We start from the raw sequence: 24,162 nt of genomic DNA, 5'->3' as shown, positions 1-24,162 counted from the left end.
AAAATTTTGGGAACTAAACAAGGCCTTAGTTCCTCCCGAAAGTCAAAAGCTTTTCAAAATTATCTGTCACATCGAATCATACGACATATGCATGGAGTATTAAATATAGATAAAAAATAATTTGCGAGACGAAAATTTTAAACTTAGTTAGTCTATAATTAGATAATAATTGTCACATACAAACGAAAGTGCTATAGTAGTCTGAAAAGTTTTCACAAGGAAACTAAACAAGGCCTAAGGCTGAGGCTGTCCTCGCCAGCGTTCTTCAGTCTTCACCCTCTTGTATTGATGTGACAGAGGCATTACATTAGAATGCATAAAAAGACATGCGCACCAGTATCATCATGCAGCGTAATGTTGGTGCTCACGCACAAATTCCAGCACCCTCATCACCCTTCCTCCTTGGAGGGATGCCCCTAGATCTTGTTAGATAATCTCGGTAGTTCAATAGGAAATTTAAAACTATAGAGTGCAACAGCTCCTCAAATAGAAGCCGAGTCCACGTATCCTTAAATTTTTCCTGCCGTCTGATCCCTGTAATCACCGGTGTAGATTAGTTGGCCTGCAGTGTCCTGAAATCAGAATCTGTCTTTCTTCATCGAATCTGGTAGATTCTTTCAGTTCTCATAGGTTGCAGCCAGCTTCCTGATGGCATATGCAGTCTATCCAATATATATCTAGATCCTGCTCTTGGAAGCTAGCAGGCCCACTGTGCTTTTCTGGTTCTCTTCGTTGCCTCCGCTCCTGGCCCACTCCACTTCCGTCCCCCTCCCTTCTCGCACCTCCTCCCTCTCTTCTCCCGACGCAGGCGATGGCGACGACGCCTTTGCGGTGTGCGCCCCCATGGTGGCTGTCCATAGCTGCTGTGGAGCCGCGCGGCCGGCCCCCACCAATCGCCGCCGGTGCGCGTTAGCCTTCATGATGCCTCCTCCTGGTGATCCGCATGGCCTCGACGAAACCCTAGGTGCTCCCTCACCGCGCGTCAGTCCCCTTGCGCTCGCCACTTGCCTGTGATTCTACCTCTATCCCCATGCCATGGCGCACCATCTGGGCCCTGCGTTGGCCGCACATGGTGGCCGCACCCGCTGCAGGTAGCTATCGGCGGTGATGTCACTAGGAAGGAGCAGTATCTTGTTTTCGATTTTGATTTTGATTTTGTCTCTTTGATTTCTTTCTATGTTGACTTCGATTCCTAAATTTTTTCCTTCTATGGCCTGTGATAAAAATTCTAGAACCGTTGATCAAGGATATGAACTGATGTTTGTTCGCTTGTGAGGTACTAGGCATGCTCACCTACCTATATTCTGATCCCCGTAAGCCGGGTCCATGTATCCTTAAATTTTTGTGTGGTCTGATCCCCGTAATTACCTCTGCAGATTAGTTTGCCTACGATTCCTTAAAATTAGATGCCTTTGTTTACCGAATCTGAGAGATTCCTTCAGTTTGGATATGCTGCCACTTGCTTCACGATGGCATATGCGGCCCGACCAATATATACCCGGATCCTGCTTTTTGGAATCTATATCTTCTGCAGCATATTCGACTAACCCGATTGGGCCATGCCTACAAGCTCCAAGTTTATGAACAAATGATGATTACTATGTTTCTGAGGCCTTTAAAAATCCTATCTTCGTTAAAAAAACTTATCTTTTTCATTTCGACATATGATGGTTGGTAGGCTCTCTACTTCTTTCTACTCTCCTGATCTTTTGTTAGATCAATAAATATTTTGTTTATCCATATCTATGTTAGGACCTATGCACCTGCTTACATAGCAGTAGATATTCAGACAGTCCCAGTCTCTTTGTTCCATTCTGTTTTTATACAATGATGCTATATAAATCAAGTACTTGGAAAAATATAATACCCGACATCACCTATTAGATTTTTGATAGCCAGTATTACCTATTACTTCTTTCACATCAATGTCAGGTCCCATTAGTTTTGGCACCTTATTTTCAGTTAACATATATTGTCCAATGATTCCTTTGCAAAGTGTCACTATGTTTTGTTTCAGACTTCCAGCATGTAGGCTTCAAACTATTATTGTTGAAACACTTTGGGATTGTGCCTCTCTACTTTTTGTACCTATTATCTGTTCTGCAGGCAAAGTAAGTCCTGACAATGTGGTTTACAGTCTTTGCACTCTCTTGCTTGATCTCCTGAGTGGAAAGCACATTTCACCTGATCATTTAAGTTTTCCTGCTCTTCATGTGTTGTACAGCTTTCGAGAAGCAGAGTGCTCTGTTTACTCTTGCAGTTTCAGACATTTTTACGATAGGTTTGTAAGTTTCTGTTTCAAGTATTACTGCTTTATTGCAAGTTAAGATTTGGGTGAGCACGGAGACATTCATTTCTCTATTTCTGCGGTTTGATATTTTTACTTTGTCTGCCTTTTCTTGTGTTCTGATTTTCCGATCTTTGCAGAAATCGCTAGAGTACCTAGCACAAGTTCTCAAGGAGGATATATTGAAAAGGTGCAAATGCAATCTGCTTACCTGCTTTCATCTTTGCCATGTATCACAGTTTTTTTCTATTAGATATGGGATACTGTTCTCAAGCCAGTAGTCTACACGGAAGCAACACTTTGTGATTTCTTAAATGTTGCTGCTTCAATTTTCTGAAAGTAAGACTTCCATGCATGAACTGACTAATATTTTCTATAATATAAAGGTGAAGGTCCCTTGCTACGACCTTGCCTCAGTGGGAGCACAACAGTACGACTTCTTCCTTGATGTGCATAGGATAGGATCAAATGATCTTCTCCAGGTTAGTGCATTGTGTGTGCTTGAAAATCCAGTGAACAATTGTTGATTTTTTGTGTGCTAAAATCTTACTTGGCCTTACCAAACATGTTCGTTCTGGTCCTGTACACTGAATTGAGTATTTTTTTAGTAGATTCTTGTCAATACTTGCAGCTATTTTTCTTAACTCTAGATTTCTGCGTGTAGTTCTTTTCTTGTTCTCAGATAATTATTACCCCAGCCGATTTGTTGCTTGCCACAATCACGTCAATACCAACATATTCTGATTCCTGTTCTTTCTTTAATTATTCATCTCTTCTTGATAACTAGGTGTGTGCATTATGTACCTGTTACAAATTTGGTTATGGCTATATCTTCATAGTATGCTGCTATTTTTAAATTATCAACTCAAACTGCTGGAAGCCTGCCTGCCTTTGGCTCGATGAAAGTTTGCGTGTCCCCTGCCTTTGTAGGATGAATGGCAGCACACTCTATAGTATGTCTTCATGCAGTATCTCTCTTAGTTGTATATTCATCCCACCTAATGTGTATATTAATGCCTTCATCTACAAATACATGCTTCTAGCTGGCAATGTACAGAGTTTAGCTGACTATGCTAATGTGAGATCTGCTGTTTTTCTGCTGTAGGTTTGATTGTCCATATCTAGGATTCCTTCATAGTTCAGTATTGTCATCCGTACCTAGATCTCCTTCCTGTAATATGTTTCGTGCCTCCAATCCTATTGAAGCATCTGCCTCTACCGGATGAGGCTACCTATCCTGCTCACTTCTTATGTGTTTTGTCCAAAGATGAACTTTAAATGCTTCACCATGGTTTGGAATTAGGATTTTACAGTGTATGTGCAACACTGCTATTTTTGCTTTTCTATAGTTGAGTTAGTTTATTTATGTGAAATTGAGCTAATTTAGAGACATACTATATTTATGGTCTGCTTATTCATGTTTAGGATGTGCTGGATGGATGCTATGTGGAACCTTGACAACTAAATAATGGATTATTCATTGTTCTATAAAAATGGCAGGGCTTCCATATTCCAAACCCCACAGTGCAGGGCGCAGTCTCCGGATAACAGCCAAAGCAACCTCCCAATTCTCCAGGATGTGCACAAAAGTAGCCTCCACACTAGGTACTACGTATTTTTTTAGCTAACTCACAATACAGACCTAATAGATAGGTATTACGATGGCCATCATCTTGTATTTCACGAATGTAAGATTCTATTTTAGGTCAACATGCAAAGTGAAAATATAGGTGCTTCCAACAATGTAGGTGGCATCACTACTTGCTTTTCTTTCGCACGCCCCAAGATGTAGGTGATTCCAGCAACATTGCTCAGTTTGGTATTTCCCCTGCCTCTGCCCTTGCTTGCTTTTATATTGTGCATACCAGCTTCATTGCCACACATGATGATTGCTAACTGAGGTCCTTTATTTGGTGTTTAGGACAAATAGTTGTCACATTTAATGTATTGTCCTGCACTCTTGCTATAATTTTGAATACTGATTTAGAGAATAGGATAAAAAGGTGTCTATAGACTTCTCAGCTGTCAATACTAATGTTTAGATGTAACCGCACACGGATTTGTCATGTGCCCTATATTTTGAATCAAAAGTTCTCTCAATAATAGATACTTCATAAAAAATTGATTAATATGAATCGTTAAATATGTTGTTATTTACCTACTGTTGCATCCAAACTTTGTCAATGACATGCTAATTTTTTTTCTTTGTAAATGGCACAGAGCACTACTCTGCATGAATTCCTTCATAGTTATATACAGTTCAGGCACAAGTGGTATGATTTGATACGCTGAAGTCCAAGGGGGACAGTAGCAGGTTTGGTTGTTGGGGACCTTGCGGTGTCTCCCCCCTCTCTTCCCTAGATGTGGGCGATGGCGGCAGTACCCTTCCGATGCACGTCCCAATGGCTGCCCTTCTCAGTGTCTCCCTCTTTGCTCGCCACTCGGCAGCGTCTTCTTTCCCTCTGTCTATCTCTCTCTCCACGTGCCATGGTGCTCTGCCTGGGACTCTGCATTGGCCACACATGGTAGACACACCCAGGACAGATGGGCCTTAGCAACCCACGGTTTGGGAAGGAGCAATCTTAATTAGGTGCTCCTGTTTCCTCTCCTTTCGTGGTTTTCATTCTCTCGATTCTCTCTGATTTCTTCCTAGGTTGGCTTTGATTCCTAAACTTTTTCCCTGGAGACTGTGATGAAAATTCCAGACCCACTGATCAAGGATATGAATTGATGTCCGTTCGCCTGTCAATTAGTTGTGCAATTAAAGACTACAAAGTGCATCAGCTCCTCAACAAGAAACCACATCCAGGTCTACCTAAATAAGTCCTGCCATTTGATTATCTGCATTACCCCATAAATCGTGCTTTGAAGCTGATTCTAACTGTGTTGCCTACCTTCCGCTCGATTCCTTCAGTCTTTATGCGGTACCTCTTGTTTCTTCTCCAGATCAGCTAGAGACAAATATATACGCCGAATCATCATAGATTCCTCCTGAGGCAGTCCGGTGCCTTGTTTCCTCTCATTCTTGAATTTGATTCTGTCTCTTTGATTTCTTCCTACATTGGCTTGGATTCCTAAACTTTTTTCTTCTTTGGCCTGTGATGAAAATTCTAGAATATTGGTCAAGGATATGAACTGATGTTTGTTCGTTTGTGAGGTACTAGGCATGATCTGCTACTTATCTTGTGCATTTTATGGGAGTAACAAAATTATGACCACGCCTAGAAGCTCCAAGTTCATGAACAAGTGATGATTGGAATATTTCTGAGGCGTCTAAACTTTTCCCTTCTTTGGCCTGTGAAGAAAATTCTAGACCCATTGGTCAAGGATATGAACTGATGTTTGTTCGCTTGTGAGGTACTAGGCATGATCTGCTACTTATGTTGTGCAGTTTATGGGAGTAACAAAATTATGACCATGCCTCGAAGCTCCAAGTTGACGAACAAGTCATGACTCAAATATTTCTGAGGCCTCTAAAGTTTTCCCTTCTTTAGCCTATGATGAAAATTCTAGACCTATTGGTCAAGGATATGAACTTATGGTCATTCACCTGTGAGGTACTAGGCATGATCTGCTACTTATGTTGTGCAATTTATGGAAATAACAAAATTGTGACCATGCCTCAAAGCTCCAAGTTGATAAACAAGTGATGATTAGAATGTTTCTGTGGCCTTTAAAAATCATGTCTTCATTAAGAAAAATTTTAATCTTTTTTGTTGTGTACATGATGAGTTGTAGGCTCTGCACTCCTTCCCACTCTGCATTGAGTTCTTCCTGCAATTAAATAGACTTCTTATTTATCTGAAGTGCTACCAGGCATTGAGTTCTTCCTACAATTAAATAAACTTCTTATTATCTGAAGTGCTACCAGGTACATAGGTACCTAAAATCTTCAAACACTTTTGTTTTGTGAACACTAAGTAGTACGCTCTCCACTCCTTCCCACTCTGCATTGAGCTCTTTCTGCAATTAAATGGACTTCTTATTATCTGAAGCGCTACCAGGTAGACAGGTATGTGCAATCTTCATGCACTTTTGGTTTGTGAATACTTAACGTGATAGCATACTACTTTAACACAGGTTGTTGGTGACAATAAGAAAAACTACGGTTGCAAGTAATAGTTCAAACGCTACAAAATTAGGATTAGTATATGCACAAAATGTAGGAAGAAAAGTAATGCCTATAATGTGGCTGACCTGCCACAGATAGCAATGTATATATATTTTAGATGCTCCTATTTTGTGCCCAAGCGCCACATTTGTCAGACTCCAACAGAGAGTTATGCTAACCGGTGAATAACACATTTTTTTATATTTTCCCCATTCTTCTTTGATGCACGAATGGGCTGATGGCACAGAAATGCTTGTCAGTTTGTTTATTTGTACAGAATCAAGCACCAGTGTGACGGTGTGGCTGTGCCAGATGTCAGCGCAGATACGATCGAGCTTGCATTGTTTCCATTCTGATGATTCATCTATATTAGTTACATGCAGGATGATAAATTCATGATGGATGCTTATATACTGTATGTCTCTTTGATCTCTCTTCACGGAAATTTACTGCTAGGATGATTAGCACAACTACTATAGTGTATACCTATATGATGACTTTTTGTCAGTGGTGACTAACATCCATGAACTCGATGCAGGATGAAGTCGATGCAGGATGATAGCTTCAGTAACAACCTCTTCAGTAAATTAGCATCTGCACTGCAAAAAGAAAGGCTCATGCCCTGCCATCAACCTTATGTGCTCTGTCAGCTCACACCACCCACCCTTTGTATAAAGTTTATAGTATGTACCATGAACTCTTAATTGTAAAATTCTTATTTGTACAACAGACCATGTATGCACCATATATATATTAGTGTAATATGGCCTCAGCTTGTTTTAGTCGCACTGCTTTTCAGTTGTAGCATCCAAAAATAATCATGACAGGTCATATTTAATTAATATAGTTAGCTTCATAAATAATACTATTTTCATTTCCTTCAATTTGTGACCGCACTGGCGCGCGAAGGCGCGCCCTGCCACTAGTGGTGAATTAAACCAAATAGGCACTAAATATCACCATGCAGCGTAATGTTGTGACATATAGCGCTCAAACTTCTACATATTACTAGATGAATTTTTCGTACGTTACTACGGAATATTATGTGAAATATAGTAGACACAACATGTTGGTCCTCAGAAAGCATGCATTGACAACTAAAACCTACCTTCACGCTGATTTTAGCTGGCGAGGAGCGTCATTTGTTGGCTATATCAGAGGCTCAATGGCTCTCACTCTTGTTGCTAAAAAAAAGGGCTCTCACTCTTGACTACCCTCATCCTTGGTAATTAGAGTGTTTAGCTTAATTTTGTTGCCTTGTGTGATTTTTTTTCCGGGCACAAATATAACCTCTTTAACTGGCAGGACATGTGTGCGTGTAGTGTTTAGTTTGTTTGAACTCTTGCGATAGTTGGAGCGAACAAGAAGAGGTTATGTCCACTATTCAATTTATAAAAACAACCCAAAAGTTCCGACAGCAGAGTTATTAGTGGAGTTGAGAAAAAAAAATAGCTTAGGTAAAGTGGAGCTATGAAAAATAGGGCCTAAACTATACGTCATGTTAAAAGACATGGAATATTTGCCATCATAACACAATTAACACAAACCTAAAAATATATACGTCATGATAAACACTAGTGCAAACTTATCTCGCTCAAAACAAAAATGATGCAGATACACGTATATATAAACAAAGAATATTATTTTTTTTAGGTAACAACGACAAAATAAAAGCTGAGAAATCAAAGAAAAACGGTGGACTAGAAGCTTCCAAATCGAACGGCCCATAAAACCACGACGCGGAAACGAGCCAAGCAGAGGGGGTGATATCGATATTGGAAGGAGAGGGACCAGCAGCGCAAAGGTGAGCTTTTTCTTCAGAATCTACCATTCGTCCTCGTCAACTCTCGTGCTCACCTCATCCGTCCTTCCGCAAATCCATACTAAATCTTCTAATCCAGAGCGGGGTGTTGGCACAGATCAGGCGGCCGCCATGGCGGATCAGTTCGCGGATTCGGCGGTAAGCCTCGAGTTCTTCCTTCCTTCCTTAATCCTTGCTATGCTGTGGGAGTCCGAAGCAGGTCCGAATGTACAGAGGTGAAGGTTAGACGCGGTGCCCGTCTCTCTGGGCGACTCCGCCGCCGCCGGAAAGCCACCGATTGCCCCCTCGCCCCGTCCGCCGCCGTTGCCTGTCCGCACCACCTCTTCTCCCTTCCCTATCCCTCTCTTTTTCTATCTTGCGATTCGACCTCCGACAGCGTCGGCGGCCGTCCGGTCGGCGGTGGTGTGGATCCGGAGCCTCCAGGTGCGGATCCGGTCCTACCTTCCCCGGATCTGGTGTCTTCTCGCCCCGGTGGGCTTTGATGCTCGGCACTGGTTCCGTGGCGCGGGCAGGCCGTTGTCCCGCTTGCCCGGCTCTCTGGGCCTCGTGCACTGGCAGGTTCCCTTCTGCTCGCGCGAGCCACCTTGGGCTAAACATTCGGGGTGGATGCAGTAATCATACCCTGATCGGAGTTGTAGCTGATTTTGGTGCACCTGCCTTGAATTTGATGTGTGGAGGATCGGATCTGTAGAATTTGTGCAAGGCTTGTACGTGATCAATAGACCATATCATAATTGTGGTTGTTAGAAAATGCGTGTTTCAGTTGTCTCCTAGAAAGAGATTGCAGAGTGCTTTTATCTTGTTCGTGAGCGTTGATATCATATACTAGCAAAATTTGCATAAGCTTGCTAACTGTTACAGCCGTACTACAAGTCTGGAGCTTGCTGACTATCATATATGTGTGTCATGTTTGATCAATATTGTGTTCAGTGTTTTAGGTCTGTCCAATTCTCTAGATAGCCAATGTTATCTGTTACAATAGTCTGATTAGTTTGATGTCTTTAAAATCTCGTGCATTTTAAATTTTATACAAGGTTACCAGCAATACTATCTGTTCCCCTACTCTGATGCACACTTACCTGGCTAGCCAGTGTTTGTATGTGTAATCCTTTAGTTGATTTTTAGTTACTTTAAGTTGATGCTGAGTGGCTGTAGTTTGATTATTATCGAGCTGATATCAGTTGATCTCTGTGCTAGCTAATCTGCATATTCTTTTCTAAATGGTGACTGTAGTCTGTATGCATACCACTTCTCCACACCTGCCCTGTCAGCCTATTTGTGAAGATTTTGTAGGTCTGCCAATTGCCTTACTGATCGAATTAAATTAGGCTTCATCTTTGTGTTATGACTAGTCTTTGCAGTTGTGGATAACAGTTAGCACAAGCGCTCTATAATAGTGATATTACTCATATCTTTATGGTGCTGTTCAGTTATCATTTGGTCTGCCAATTTGTAAAGGATATACGTGTTGATCTGTTGTTTGATTATCCTAACCTTCAACATATGATCGTGCAAGACCCATGCACCTACTCTGCTACTCTTGTCTTCAGTATCCTGTTTATTTTTCTCATAGACTATGCTGCATGTGTTTCAGAACAATGTTGTCATTGAGGAGGTGAACAAGGGCCTGAACCCAGGAATGGTGGTCCTGCTTGTAGTTGCAAGCTTCCTGCTGCTCTTCTTTGTTGGAAACTATGTGCTGTATGTGTATGCACAGAAGACACTTCCGCCAAAGAAGAAGAAGCCGGTCTCGAAGAAGAAGCTCAAGAGGGAAAAGCTGAAGCAGGGGGTCTCTGCGCCAGGAGAGTAAACAGCCATGCTGCTGATCCTCCCGTCCTGAGCTCCTATTTACATGATTATTAAAGGAAAAAAATATACCAGCTGGAGCCGCAGTGTTGGAAGTGACTTTGTTCTGTAGATGCTTTGTGTTTAATGGTACATTTGTATTGGACACCTTGTTTCAGCAACTGATGAATCTTAGCCTAAACCGAGCTACTCTGCTGTTCCTTATTGCTGCAAGTTCTTCAAATTTTGGTTATGGTGAACCTGAGTCCCGACTCCCACTTATTACTCTTCTGCGGTTCTTTTTGCGTCAGGAAAAAAATAGCATGAATATACTAAATAGAAAGTTAGATGCCTTAGCTGTTTTTTTTTTTTTTTGCTCTTGAGGACATGTGTTTTTACTCTCTCCGTCATTGCATTGAGAAGTGTGTCGTACACTTCTCAATGCGAATCCAATATGGAGAGAGTGTCCTTAAAGACACATTTAGGGAGTGTTTGGGACTGCTCTGCTCTACGTTTTTCAGCTCTGCTCTACGTTTTTTAGTCAAACGGTTTTAGCTCCACGCACTCAGTTCGAAGAAAAAGGGTGGAGTTGTGAGAGCACCTAAAGAGGTACTTCACAAACTCCAATTTTTTATGGAGCTGCTCCATGGTGAAGTTTACGGAGCAGAGTTTGTGGAGCAGTCCCAAACACCCCTTTAGGCTCCATTTGGTAGGACTCTCACCAGCTCTGCTTTTTTGACGTATTCACTATTCATGTACTGTTTATAGGAGCTCTTTTTCTCTCTCATATATTTTCTTACAGAGCCGGTTGGAGCAGATGAAGCTAAAAAAACTGGCTTCATCTGCTTCCACCGGCTCCGTGAGAGGAGATATGAGAGAGAGAAAAAAAGCTCTTGTGAACGGTACATAAATAATAAATATGTCAAAAAAAATTGGAGCCGATAGGAGCTCTACGGGCCGTAACTTTACCGTCTTGCAGCTCCTTTGTCCAACTGGCACCCGTATATTGGCATTTGCTATCAGCTGCCAACTGGTACAGGATGACGATGACGTTCAACAAGATTTGAGATGATTTCACATGATGCTGCGTACTATGATGGTCGCTTACCATCGGTAATCATGATGATGAACGGCGGGCACATAGAAAAGTTTGGGTTTATTGACGCCTTGCTCTGCTGTGTGTTGGCTGCTGCTGCTGCTAATCTCGGCCGGCCGTACATCGCTGATCTCTCACTCTCGGACCGACGCTCCGTCGTCAATCCATTCCGGTGGCGCGACTGACGACGGCGTGTCGGCTTCTCTCTCTAAGCGTTTCAGACTTGCAGGCACCATGTCATTGTCGTCGTCGCCGCGCCCCCCACAACAACAATGGACGCGAAAAAGTTGGCTAAGACGACGATGCGCCGGCCAATGCGTAGGTCAGCGACGTCCAAGCGCGCGCGACGAGACGCGGGAGCACCAACCCGAGGAAAGCCTCACCTCACCTCACCGGAGTCGCTTCCCCGGCACAGTTCTCGGGCGAGCTAGAGCAAGGGGAAGATATAGATAGAGTTACTTGTACTCGACCTCTGGCGGCAGCCGGCAGCGCACGACATCACCACCACCGTACCTAACGGCAACCATACAATACTATACACGGTGCAGTGATCGCTCGGCTGATCGCCATCGCCATCTTGGATTGGTGGTGGTCTCTGGCACAAGCTACCGTGCGTGCGCCGCACCCGCACGACGCACACGCTCCGTCACATGGATGGATGCACTACTGATGTAGTACATCAACAACAAGTTCCTGCTCTCCGGTACGGTACTCTTCCTTGGGCGACACAGCAGCAGTTCTGGTTCTGCTAGCGATCGTTTTGCCTTTTTGCTCGGTTCCACTTGCTTGCCACTGTGCTGGGGTTTGCTTAGACAACCAGCATTGCCGGGAAAGCAACAGGTAGAGGCCACGCCCGGCGAACCTGCAGGCCGGCAGCTTGCTTGTGCTATAAATGGCGTGAAGCGAGGAAGAGAAGGAAGAGAGAATAGCTAGCTAGCTAGTAGGCCGCGCCGAACTGCCGCACACGCGCGCACAGACGAGGAGGAGGAGGAGGAGGAGGAGGCCAGATATGCAGGGCGGCGGCGGCGTGGAGCAGCCGATGCAGATGGTGCTGCGGGTGAAGCACCCGTCGTCGCTGGGCAGCAGCGCGGGCGACGACGACGAAGGCGAGGGCTCCTCCAGGTCGGCGCTCTCGGTGTTCAAGGCCAAGGAGGAGCAGATCGAGAGGCGCAAGATGGAGGTCCGGGAGAAGGTGTTCGCGCACCTCGGACGCGTCGAGGAGGAGTCCAAGCGACTCGCCTTCATCAGGCAGGTACGTCCGTCCGTCCGTCCGTCAACCTTGGGCTTCACTTACCTTGGCTCTGTAAATCTGTAATCTGTACTATACTATGTTCTGCCCTCGTTGTCACGCGACTGACATGTCTAGCTTCTACTATTTGCTACTTGCACACACTTATATGCATCGGCTTTGTTTCCTCTGTTGTTAGGAGCTGGAAGGGATGGCGGATCCTACACGGAAGGAGGTGGAGTCGATACGGAAGCGGATTGACACGGTGAACCGTCAGCTCAAGCCTCTCAGCAAGAGCTGCGTCAAGAAGGTGAGAGAGAGAGAGCTCACACATGCGTTGAATGGATTAAGTAGCTAGTAGATGATAATTGATGTATATATCTTCATGAGTTGACTTGTGGATTTTGTTTTGGCCAACTGAAAAAAATAAAGGAGAAGGAGTACAAGGAGGTCCTGGAGGCGTACAACGAGAAGAGCAAGGAGAAAGCGCTGCTAGTGAACAGGCTAATCGAGGTAAAACACCTCTCTCTCTCTCTGACCGTGAAAAGGAAAAGCTGGTAGCTCGATCACTGTAATCAGCTCTTGATACTCATGAACTTCTGAATCACTAAAAAGGACTTGCTCTGCATCGCCTGGGATATTTGTTGCATGCAGCTTGTGAGCGAGAGCGAGAGGATGCGGATGAAGAAGCTGGAGGAGCTCAACAAGACAGTCGACTCACTCTACTAGACGCCAGCCAGCCTATGCTCTGCTCACCCACCTCCAATCCTCCATCCAGAGCTTGCACGCTCGCTCGCCCTCTGTAATCTGATCATCTCCGTGTGCCATGGATTCGTGACCTGTATGTTCAAGGTGTTGTGTAACTGATGTTTTTCATTGGGTGGTTCTTTTCTTTTCTTTTCTTTTTTCCTTTGGTTTCTTTTCTTTTATTTCACCAGTTGTTGGTTTGTGTCTCGCTGCACTGTCACTGTCGAGTAAAACTGACGTATTTAAGCAACAAACAAGTACTAGCTGCTGTCTAATCTAACAACTTTTTGAGGGTTCATTCATGACGCTAGTGCCTGCAGTCTTTATAAGGGTTGTTCACCTTAATAGCTTCAGATTCTGAACCAGTTCCACTGCCATGAGAGAGAACATTTCATGAAGGGTTACTGCTAGCTTCCCATTCTAGCTAGTTGTAGAGCCTAACCTGAGGGATTAATGCGAGCAGTAATCCGGTGATCTCGCATTTGCCAGCCAACGTACAGAGGCCAGGCCACCACATGAATTAGTTAAGGGGGGCTTCGATTCGGTACACAGTACACACACAACACAGCAGTTTGAAGGGCCTCTGATTCAAAGGAGTACTACACACCATTTTGTAGCTTAATGACACACTTACTTGCCAAGCCTTTATTTATCACTTTGTCTTGTATCGATCCAGTCATGAATGAACCCACAATTGTGGTTCGACAGCAGCTCATGTTTGCTGGCTGCTCGGCAAGAAGTTGATCACAGACAGAAACTTGATGGAGTAGCAGACGAGAGCTGCTACAGTGGCTCTATGAGTCCGTACTGCACTTAAACATTCAATTAAACCCTGTGAAACGATGTCAATTGCCCCTGCCTTTCAGGTACATATGTCTGGTTCTCGACGAAAGGTAGATGAGAGACAGAGTCACAGAGACAGCATGGTTACTGATGGATACCAGTTAACGGGCGAGCAGAGAGGTCCAAGCCATGAGAGATGAGACCATCATGTTTCCGTGCATACCATGAGTACCGGATCATGGACCATGATGGACCAGCAGGCAAGCAAGATTACTGTGCGTGCTTGAAGGTGGATTGCACTAAGGCCTTGTTTAATTGAAGAAAAATTTTGACTTTAGCTACTGTAGCATTTTGTTTTTATTTGATAATTATTGTCCAATCATATACTAACTAGGCTAAAAAAATTCGTCTCGTAAATTACAGGTAAACTGTGCAGTTAGTTTTATTTATATTTAATGCTCTATGCATGCGTCTAAAGATTCGATATGGTGGGAAATCTTGAAAATTTTTAGAACTAAACAAGCCCTAACATGTCAGAACAGAACAACATGTCTACTCCTAGAGTCCTTGGGTGTGTTTGGTTCGTTTTATATACTAGCCTGGCTAGTAAAACTAAGCCAGGCTAGCTTTAGCCTATTCTAACTAGGTTAATTTGTAATTGTTTGGTTGTGTACATTGTACTAGCCTTGCTAGTATTAGATATGTTTAGTGGTCTATCTTATTTTACACAGAATTACCTCTTCTCTGGTAAGGTTACCGGCTCTCACATATAGCCATGCGGACAAAGTGCTTATTCCAGCCTGATACTGTGTAATCATCGTAGGATTGCTTAGCGTACAAGCATGCATGCCCACATGCAGCAGAGCGTAAAAGATTGTCTGGTGTTGCAAAGGACAGTTATAACTGATGTTAGCAGAGCATAGAAGATTGTAACGAGAGTGGTAAAGTTAACTTCTCTTACATCAAATATTTCGACACATACATGAAATACTAAATATAGATTATTTAGGAACTAAAAATACAGTTGTGAAATGAATTTTGTAAGCCTAAAACTGAACACTAATTGCCAAATAAACGAAAATACTATCGTATTTGTTAAACTTTAACATCCTCTAAAACTAATTATTATGACTGATGTTGCAAAGGACAGAAGAAAGCATAGCACTGTTCATGGCGGAACAGCAATTGCTGCCAGTTCAAGGAAAACAGAGCCACCGACGTCTGCTCCATGCCCTTTTTATAGACACCAAAGGCGACCCAGATCCAAATTGACGCAGCAACTTTCGTTTCGAGCCTCGTCGTCGTCCTCCTGTCAACTGTCATCGTAAAAAAAAAGAAAAAAAGAAAGAAAGAGCCAGCTCTTGAACAATTACGTGGCCTCATCCTCGACGATGCATTGATGCGCAACCACCTACGGCTCCTGCTTCGGACAAATGCAAATCCAGGCCTCAGGGAGTCGCGGAGGAACAGCAGGAGGGACGTCTACTTGTTCGTAACTTCGTATACATGCCGTAGCTGTATGGACGTAGTATGGTGCTCCCTTCTGTCGGCGATCTACCCCATTTCTTTCTTTCTTTTTTTTTTAAAAAAAAAGGAGCAGCGATCTACTCCGCTTGATTGGCCAGCGCCTAGATCATGGTTGATCGGTATCGGTACCAGGCCAGCAGGCCCAGTGCAAAACTAAAATTTAACGGTCCATTTCTCCTGATAGAAGTTCTACCGGCGTGGAGAGTAGGTAAGTTTGAGCTGAATCTACCCGCTATTCATGAATGTTTTTCTCTCACGATAAATTACTGAACAGTATTTTCAAATATGGCTTATCAGCCAAGCGAATAGAGCTTAGTACTATTTTCTCATATCAAATTTCTACTATTCGACTTAAAATAGAATATATTTCTAAAATATACTCTCTTTGTTTCTGAAAGTTTTAATTTTTAAAGTTGTCTTAAATTAAATTTTTTAAACTTTGATCGATTTTTTTTTAAAAAAATCAAAACTCAAAGATATCTTAGGACATACCTCAGGATTTGAAGTTAAAATTTAGTACACGTGCATAGGTTTTGAAGTCTCGAACTGCAAACATATCTCGGGCTCCAAAAAATTTTAGGAAATCCATACTATAGCACCTTCGTTTGTATTTGATAAATATTGTCCAATCATGGACTAACTAGGCTCAAAAGATTTGTCTCGTCAATTCCGACCAAACTGTATAACTAGTTTTTATTTTCGTCTATATTTAATACTCCATGCATGTGCCTAAAGATTCAATGTGACAGAGAATTCGAAAAATTTTGTAAAATTTTTTGAAACTAACAAGGCCTCGGGACATAACAGAACACCACAAATTCGAAACCCAAAACTCAAAACTTAACTGTCCAAGCATCGTACTTCCATAGTACTACAACAGATTTCAGGTACATCTGCTAGCTGCCGAAGCGGCAAGAGAGGTCGAGACGTGATCCGGTTTTATCTCGCCCATGCCCTGCACAGCGGTGGCAGTACCTATGCCAGGAGCCCAGGACTACTTTGCTCTGCACATGCGTGCGTTTGTACGAGGGCGAATTATGACTGCAGCAGTTTGCCACCTCCAACGCCAGTTTTGTTCAGTTAAAAAAAAATTGTAAAATTTTCTAAGCATTAAATATAAATAAAAAATATAATTAATTATACAATTTACATATAATTTGTGAGACAATTTTTTTAAACGATTGAAGAATATTTGTCAAATATAAATAAAAGTACTATAATATTTATTTTTTAAAAAATTTTGCTACAGTGTCCAGACACGATTGTGCTGTACTCCTGCACTGCACGACTCCGAGCCGAGGATTATTGGCACTTGCCACGACGACGACGATGATGATGATACAAGACCGCAGGCACTTCGTTATTGCATACACCGACACCGCCAGTGCAGAACGAAACAGTTGGGCAGACATCTTAGGACTTGTTTACTTTTCGAAATATTTTGCAAAGTGCTCAATTCTTCGTCATATCGAATTTTGCTTCATATACATGAAACACTAAATATAAATAAAAAATAACTAATTATACAGTTCACATGTAATTTGCGAGACGAATCTTTTGAGTCTAGTTGGTTTAAAATTAAATAATAATTACCAAATACAAACAAAAATGCTATAATAACATTTTGCAAAGTTTTTTAAAAGTATGCATCTGCCAGAACTAAGCACGTCCCTGATTCGCTGTACATGGTCGTGATCCGGCCTGATTTCAACGCTGCTGAATGCTGGTACTGTGCACACAGCTAAGCTAAGCTAAACACTTCACGATCCTGCATGATGTGCACACACTGTTCTGAATTTTTCGCCTCACTGTGGTTGCATGAAAATATGGTTGGTTGTTACGTAGGAGAGCATGCTGTGCTGGCTATCATTGAATTGTCCATCTATGCTACTTTGATGTTGATAGCACTGGTGTATACGTACGGGCTGGGAGTTGTGTTTTTGCCCGAGACATACAAGGTCGATCTTTTTTTTTTAAAAAAAACAGAACCAGCAGGAGAGCTGCCTGTTGTTTTAAAAAGAAAAAAAGTCTAAAAATACACTATACAACATATAAACATATAAAGTATAAGTGGACGCAAAGGTCTAAAACGTCTCAGCTCATGAGATTGACCTCACGTTACACACGTAATAATAATGTAGAGACGTGTTTTGCTCCTGTCATTGCCCATAGACTCGCCTCCTCTTTGATTTTCTGGAGAAGCTGCATTGGTGCGGCTTCTTTGTGCTCAAAGATTCTCGCATTTTTTCCTTCCACACCTCCCAACAAACAAGAATGATGATAGAGTGTAGTCCTCGTCTCACCATTGAAGGTGTGCGATCTAACTTGTCCCACCAACTTTATACCGAGTCTCCTAGTTCCCACGTAGAAGGTCGCAACTGTTCATTACCCAACTATATTGCAATGCCCTTCCCAAACACGCCTGGTATAGTGACAATCTTAAAAGAGATGAACGCCACTGCATATGGGACAGACACCATTATACGGTCATCTCCGTGCTTGCAGCCTATCGGCAGTTTAGATTCTGTTTTGGATTTGTGTGTGTGTAATACATGCATAATATATGTGTATACATGCATACATATGGACAATGGTATGTCCACTGTTAGACTGTAGCAGATATGTATTTAGGTCTTGTTTAGTTCGCAAAAAAGTTTGGCTTTTGGCTATTATAACACTTTCGTTTTTATTTGACAAACATTGTCCAATCACGAAGTAACTAGGCTTAAAAGATTCATCTTACAAATTACAGATAAACTGTGCAATTAGTTTTTATTTTCGTCTATATTTAATACTCCATGTATGCGATTAAAGATTCGATGTGACAGAAAATCTTAAAAGTTTTTGCGAACTAAACAAGGCATTAGCTTGTTCGTGATAAAATGGTTGGTCATGGTCAGGATGGGAAGAACCGAAGAGGAGGCGGCAAAAGTCCCAACGGCTAAACACGTACGACGTACTCCTACTTTGGTGGCCAACACAAGTCAACCACAGATGACGTATTCAATCAGTTGATATATCACAGATGATGCTCTACGTGTGAATTGTGATGCAAGAACACGAAGCCACGAGCCATGCATGTAGGATCACCCTATCCAGCTACTGTTCATTTTCTTTTCCTTCCCCACCGCCATCCATCACCCCGTCGCAGCACGCTAGGTTTCACCGGAGCTCATACCAAAGCTCCGGCGAACACTAGCATGTGCAGTTTAGGTGAAAATCGGTGTTGAGCGCAGCATTTCTGTGCATGATCAATCATACCCTGATCGATCTATACAGGGATACAATGCATCACGAATATCTGTGGTGGTCAACTGATGGCACATTCAAATTCGCAAAAGAGTTCATTCTTATACATCGTGAACTACTACGTACACGCCCACACATGCAAACGTCTAGCATTTCCGCGTATACATTTATATATATGCTACATCATATCGTGCACACGAGTACACGACAATATGGTGGCGCGTTCACAACTCATGAACGACGACTAGCATGGCCACACGGCGCGCGATACATCGTGCATGTCAGCATGTGCAGTTGGGTCGGCCGCCTGCACACGTACGCTCGACGTCGTACCACCACGCTAGCTGACATGCGTTGGCAAGCGCACGCACACCGTACGTAGCCATGGGAACACCGAACACGTACGTACGCGTTCCATCATCAGAAGGAGAGGTTTCGGGGCTTCACTGCGGCGAGCAGCGGCCGGTCCATCACCACCGTGAACTCCACCTTGTCCTTGAAGTCCAGCGGCGGCTGCGACGGGTGCGCGCGCCACTCGAACGCCTGCACCATCCGCGCCACCATCAGCGCGATGTGCGTCGTCCCCATGGCGAGCCCGGGGCAGATCCTCCGCCCCGCGCCGAACGGGATCATCCGGATACCGCCCGACCCCGTCATGTCCGCCGTCTCGCCGCCGGACAGGAACCTGTCCGGGTCGAACTCCGTCGGCCGGTCCCACAGCTTCGGGTCCTCGGAGATGGCCGGGAGGAAGATGTCCAGGTTCGCGTCCACGGGCACGTCGTAGCCGGCGAGCTTGCTCCCCGGCTGCACGGCGGCGTGGGTGAGCGAGAAGTACGTGGGCGGGTGCTTCCGGAGGAGCTCCTTGACGAAGGCCTGTAGGTAGGGCATGGCGTCGGTGTCCTTGTCGTCCACCGGCCGCGCGTCGCCGACCTGCTGCATGATCTCCTCGTGGAGCCGTGCCTGGATGGACGGGTTGTCGACGATGCGCGCCATGCCCCACTCGATCGCCGTCGCCGTCGTGTCGGTGCCGCCGTTGATAAGCTCCGCGCAGAGCGTGACCAGCTCGTCGTCGGTGGGCGCACCGTCGCGGCCCTCGATGTGGAGGTCGAGCACGGAGTCGAGGTACGAGAATGGCGCGGCGACGTTGGGGTCCGGTGGCGGCGACGGCGAGGAGCTCCGCTGCTGCATGTCGCGGAGGATGGCGCGGCGCCTGCTGATGAGCGGGAGCAGCGTGTCGATCTGCTCGCGGCGGACGGCGAGCGCACGTCGCTGGTGGCGCCAGAAGAAGGGGCGGAGGAACGGGAGGTAGTCGTCCATGCGCACGCCGACGGCGAGCAGCACGCGCTTCATGACGGCGTCGATGCGCACGATGTGCTCCTCGTGGAGGTCCAGCAGGCCGAAGGTCATGTCGAGCAGGATGCAGAAGACGGCGAAGCGCGCGTTGCGGAGCACCCAGACGGACCCGCCGTCGGGCGACGCGGCGGCCTCGGCGCGCATCCGCGACACGAACCGGTCCATGGCGCGCCGCCTGGCGTGCGCGAACTCCCTGAGCCGCGACGTGCTGAGCATCCCGGACACCATGTTCCGGCGCAGCGACCGCCACTCGGCGCCGTACACCGCGGAGTTGACGGTGAACTTGTTGGAGGAGAAGATGTTGCGCGTCGTGTTCTCCCGGGGCCGGCTCGCGAACTCGCGCCCTTTCTCCACCAGCGCCTCGTGCGCGAGCTCGGCGCTGCTGATGATGACGAGCGTGCGCTCCCCCATGCGCAGCGTCAGGATGGGGCCGTACTCCTTGCGGAGGTCGCGGATGTAGTGGATGAAGAGCTTGCCGGAGAAGGCCACCTGGAAGAGGTTGCCGACGACGGGCCACCCGGGAGGGCCAGGAGGCAGCCGCAGGCCGGTGTACCTCCGGTTGTACCTGGTGACGGCCACGGCGAGGGCCAGCGCGGCGGTCGCCGCAACCGCCGTGAAGGCGAGCTGCAGGAACGAGAGCGACGACAGTGACGCTTCTTCCATCGCGGCGTGAACGACGCTCGTCGGCTGTTGCATGGGCATGGACGCCACGATAACTGCGGTGGTCTGTGGAGCATGAGTTGGTTGGAGAAGTCAGTGCCGCGCTGCCGCCCTAGATATAGCGCTCCGGTGACGCGGGGGCGGAGTAAATGGGAGGTGGAAAATATGGTTGGGGCGGCATTCAATGGCGATCTCCGGACCCGGGGCAGCTAGCTCAGCTGACCGAACACACTCTACTCCTACGTGTGCAGCACCGGGCCGGACTAGCGAAGGACCGAGGGTAAACTCAGGTCACGGTACGGTAGACTAGTAGCAGTGATAAGGACAAGCTTTGTATTTTGTCCCAATAATGTTTGACGGTAACTGAAAATCAAGCAAATTATTTCACTGAGGCCTTGTTCAGTTCACACAAAAACCAAAAATTTTTCAAAATTCTCCATCACATCGAATCTTACGGCATATGCATAAAGCATTAAATATAAATAAAAACAAAAATTAATTACACAGTTTATCTGTAAATTGCGAGACGAATCTTTTAAACCTAGTTACTCTGATTGGACAATGTTTGTCAAATAAAAACGAAAATGGTATAGTGTCAAAATCAAAAAAAAATCTAAACAAGGCCTGGATATTTTTTTTTCTAAAGCGAATTATTTCCCGGTACACCAGTGTTCCTTTCGACGGCAGTGCAGCAACTATATATATCCAGTAGCGTGTAGCCTTTAATTTCGTCGTTTGATCAAACTAAGTTAATTTGAACAGCCGACCACTCAAAATACAGCTCAACAAAGACACGAGATAGTGCTTTGGGAAGGACAGTCCCATCCATCCATATAGATATGAAGTGTGCTTACTGTGGGCAGCAGGAGACAGATCAGCATCTCTTTTTCACATGTATTGTGCCAGCCCAGGTCTGGTCTCCAGCCAACCCTCCCTTCATCACTAATCACATTCCAGAAGAAGAGGATGGGGTTCAGCTATCTTTATCATTCCTTTTCCAAAATGATATAACTGACCATAATTTATGTAATAAACTGTTTTTTCTCTGGTATATTTGGAAAGCTCGTAATGATATCAGGTTCCAAAGAAAAACTTGGACTGCAAATCTGATTAGGCTAGCAGCAGCTGCCCACATCAATGCTCATTTGGATGCTCTCCAAAACCCAGTTTCTCTAGATATCAGCCTTTACACTAACAACACTTCTGCAGGAACTGAGAAAAGGAGCTTTCAAGCTTCAGATCCTTTTCTGGTCTCTTTCCCTTCCTCCTTTGCAGGAACCAGGTGCTACACAGATGCGACCACATTGCCAGACAATCAAACTTCTGGCACTACACAAGCAGGCCTCGGAGTTTTTATTATTAACACAGATGAAAACCCTCCAATAAGTATTTTTGTTAAAGCTCTCCTGCAGGAATCATCCTCTGTTTTGATGGCAGAATCGGCAGCATTGGCCTTAGCAACCGATCTGTTAAACCAGATCCAGTGCACGAGATACACCATTTTTTCTGATAATCAGCAGCTGGTGTATTTTCTCAATAAATCCAATCTCTCCAACCCGCCGGACTGGAGAATCAAGCCTTACTCTCAAAGCGCAGCAAATTTGCTGGCAATTTACAGTACACAAGTGCGAAGAATTAAAAGAACCCAAAACCAAATGGCGGATTCTTTGGCAAGACAGGCTTTTCAAGCAATTACATCCAATCGGATTCAATATGACTTCAGGTGTTCCAATCCTAGTCATGCAAATGATTGTCCCCTTCTTAGGGCGATCAACTCTGTAACCATCACCTCTGTAAATGTTCTATCAGCCTTGTGCTTTTAATAAAGTTGATTACTTGTCAAAAAAACTCTAAACACCAGGATAGTTTCTGTGCTATTAAATACTCTGCCACATAAAGGCAGTTCCAACCCTAAACTAGGTTAATTGTTATGACATTAAATATCCTTGCACATAAGGTAATTTTCTAAACTGAGTTAATTGTTATGACATTTACGAAGAAAGAGAAAAAAAATAAGACTATTTATCGATCCTTTCTCTATGAGAGTGTTTAGTTTCACTTGGTACGATTATCAACTCTATAGGAGTCATGAAAGTAAAAGTGTTTAGATATTTTTGTAATGGCAAAACTTTTGTTCATAATCTTTTACTGCAAAACTTTTGTTTATACATCTTAGTGTTTAATTAGATGCATGGTAAAACTTTAGTCATGCTGACACAACACGCATCCCCATAATTTTTTTGCTTAGTTTTGGGCCTTTTGGATCCTAAATGCTAAAAGTTTAACAGACCAAGTTTTGCTCTTTTTGCCTATACTATTTAGATCCATTTTTGTCAAAAGATGGGGTAAAACAACAAAAGTTTTGGCAGAAGAGGTGAACTAAACAGACCTGACTATGAAACTATAGAATAAAACTTTATACTGTGAGGAATTATTTCATTCAAATTTCACTCCATTATATATATATAGGACGCGTTTTTTTTACACGCGCGTGCAGTTACTCTCATCTATATATCTCTAGATTTAAGGTGTATATGACCGAACGAAAAGTATATAGACAAAGTATATGATCATACTAGACCATCTAGAGTGATATGTATGTTAAGTATGCATGCATACATAAAGTATATGGTTATACTTATTGTATATAATATAGTAGTGGCATTTTAGTAATATATTTAAAATATAATTTTTTTTGAAAATTTTTCGCATGGTAAGATTTAGAGTATCTTAATATGAGTAGTATAAATACATACACAATATAGTTTATTGAGGATGAGAGTAACTACACGTACGTGTGGAAAGGAATTATATATATATATATATATATATATATATATATATATATATATATATATATATATATATATATATATATATATATATATATATATATATATATATATATATATATATATATATATATATATATATATATATATATATATATATATATATATATATATATATATATATATATAGAGAGAGAGAGAGAGAGAGAGAGAGAGTCTTATAAATAACACCGTGAATCTATTTACTAAAGCTGGTCTCAAGTAAGAAACCATGTTGGGTCGACGTCCAAACTCAGAAGAAACCAACGGATATATGTACAGGGGCGACGCCACACTATGTTTGGGTGGTGCACCGGCACCAGGCAAAAAAATATATTTAGGGGCTTTAGTTCTTCATAAAATACAAAATATAAATATTAACTACTTTAGAATGACAGAATGCAATCGGGGTTATGTTTAATTCTATTCAAAATACAGAATTTATTGTTCTCATGAGGGCCTTTTAGGGCTCTTTTGAGCTTTTTTTTTATTCCCTAAAATGAAAAATAACCACTTTTTGCCAAAAAAAAAGTGCATTGTCTTTATTTTCATTATGCAAAATGATGAACCAAAAACCTAATTTTTTTGGACTAAGGGGAACTAAACACCCCCTATTACTGTATAACCTATTTTTACCATATAAATTAGTTGAAATTAAGGCATGTTTAGATCCATTTTTTTTG

The 24,162-nt window shown here is 43.6% G+C and overlaps 4 protein-coding genes across 20 annotated transcripts; 3 read left to right on the top strand and 1 right to left on the bottom strand.

Moving 5' to 3' along the window:
* Positions 681-7,180, top strand: LOC110436171. 14 transcript variants are annotated; one of them, XR_002453902.1, is made up of 5 exons: positions 688-2,111; positions 2,225-2,281; positions 2,428-2,477; positions 2,674-2,769; positions 3,788-7,180. XR_002453902.1 is itself a non-coding variant. In XM_021462524.1 (4 exons), the coding sequence occupies exons 1-4, from the start codon at positions 844-846 to the stop codon at positions 3,396-3,398; spliced, it is 273 nt and encodes a 90-aa protein (XP_021318199.1). In that variant the 5' UTR covers positions 681-843; the 3' UTR covers positions 3,399-7,180. The 14 variants fall into 14 exon arrangements, 2 of the variants coding, with proteins under 2 accessions (XP_021318199.1, XP_021318198.1); XM_021462524.1 differs by lacking the exon at positions 2,225-2,281 and having other exon boundaries at positions 681-964; positions 3,393-7,180; XR_002453899.1 differs by having other exon boundaries at positions 687-2,477; positions 3,393-3,892; positions 3,993-7,180.
* LOC110436172 (DNA-binding protein S1FA2) lies at positions 8,068-10,265 on the top strand. Of its 4 annotated transcripts, none has more exons than XM_021462526.1 (3): positions 8,068-8,202; positions 8,300-8,358; positions 9,815-10,265. In XM_021462526.1, the coding sequence occupies exons 2-3, from the start codon at positions 8,332-8,334 to the stop codon at positions 10,028-10,030; spliced, it is 243 nt and encodes an 80-aa protein (XP_021318201.1). In that variant the 5' UTR covers positions 8,068-8,202; positions 8,300-8,331; the 3' UTR covers positions 10,031-10,265. The 4 variants fall into 4 exon arrangements, with proteins under 4 accessions (XP_021318201.1, XP_021318203.1, XP_021318202.1 ...); XM_021462528.1 differs by having other exon boundaries at positions 8,091-8,202; positions 8,323-8,358; XM_021462527.1 differs by having other exon boundaries at positions 8,095-8,202; positions 8,318-8,358.
* LOC8072955 lies at positions 11,785-13,372 on the top strand. Its single transcript, XM_002447725.2, has 4 exons — positions 11,785-12,353; positions 12,529-12,639; positions 12,762-12,842; positions 12,984-13,372. Exons 1-4 carry the CDS (start codon positions 12,111-12,113, stop codon positions 13,056-13,058), a joined length of 510 nt encoding a protein of 169 aa, XP_002447770.1. The 5' UTR covers positions 11,785-12,110; the 3' UTR covers positions 13,059-13,372.
* LOC8072954 (cytochrome P450 77A4) lies at positions 18,691-20,725 on the bottom strand. Its single transcript, XM_002446354.2, has one exon. It carries the CDS (start codon positions 20,688-20,690, stop codon positions 19,056-19,058), a length of 1,635 nt encoding a protein of 544 aa, XP_002446399.1. The 5' UTR covers positions 20,691-20,725; the 3' UTR covers positions 18,691-19,055.

This window comes from Sorghum bicolor, chromosome 6, assembly GCF_000003195.3.
Source record: "Sorghum bicolor cultivar BTx623 chromosome 6, Sorghum_bicolor_NCBIv3, whole genome shotgun sequence".
Classification (NCBI taxonomy): Eukaryota; Viridiplantae; Streptophyta; class Magnoliopsida; order Poales; family Poaceae; genus Sorghum; species Sorghum bicolor.
This window is presented reverse-complemented; position numbering and strand designations above follow the sequence as displayed.

What these genes read in the sequence shown, in the direction of transcription:
- LOC8072955 (XM_002447725.2), top strand. Translation starts at nt 12,111, where the DNA reads ATGCAGGGCGGCGGCGGCGTGGAGCAGCCGATGCAGATGGTGCTGCGG. An exon ending in GACTCGCCTTCATCAGGCAG is followed by an intron (nt 12,354 to 12,528) that starts GTACGTCCGTCC and finishes CTCTGTTGTTAG; the next exon opens with GAGCTGGAAGGGATGGCGGA. An exon ending in TAGTGAACAGGCTAATCGAG is followed by an intron (nt 12,843 to 12,983) that starts GTAAAACACCTC and finishes TGTTGCATGCAG; the next exon opens with CTTGTGAGCGAGAGCGAGAG.
- LOC8072954 (XM_002446354.2), bottom strand. Translation starts at nt 20,690, where the DNA reads ATGCCCATGCAACAGCCGACGAGCGTCGTTCACGCCGCGATGGAAGAA.
- LOC110436171 (XM_021462523.1), top strand. Translation starts at nt 844, where the DNA reads ATGGTGGCTGTCCATAGCTGCTGTGGAGCCGCGCGGCCGGCCCCCACC. An exon ending in AAGGAGGATATATTGAAAAG is followed by an intron (nt 2,478 to 2,673) that starts GTGCAAATGCAA and finishes TATAATATAAAG; the next exon opens with GTGAAGGTCCCTTGCTACGA. An exon ending in GATCAAATGATCTTCTCCAG is followed by an intron (nt 2,770 to 3,787) that starts GTTAGTGCATTG and finishes TAAAAATGGCAG; the next exon opens with GGCTTCCATATTCCAAACCC.
- LOC110436172 (XM_021462526.1), top strand. Translation starts at nt 8,332, where the DNA reads ATGGCGGATCAGTTCGCGGATTCGGCG. An exon ending in ATCAGTTCGCGGATTCGGCG is followed by an intron (nt 8,359 to 9,814) that starts GTAAGCCTCGAG and finishes CATGTGTTTCAG; the next exon opens with AACAATGTTGTCATTGAGGA.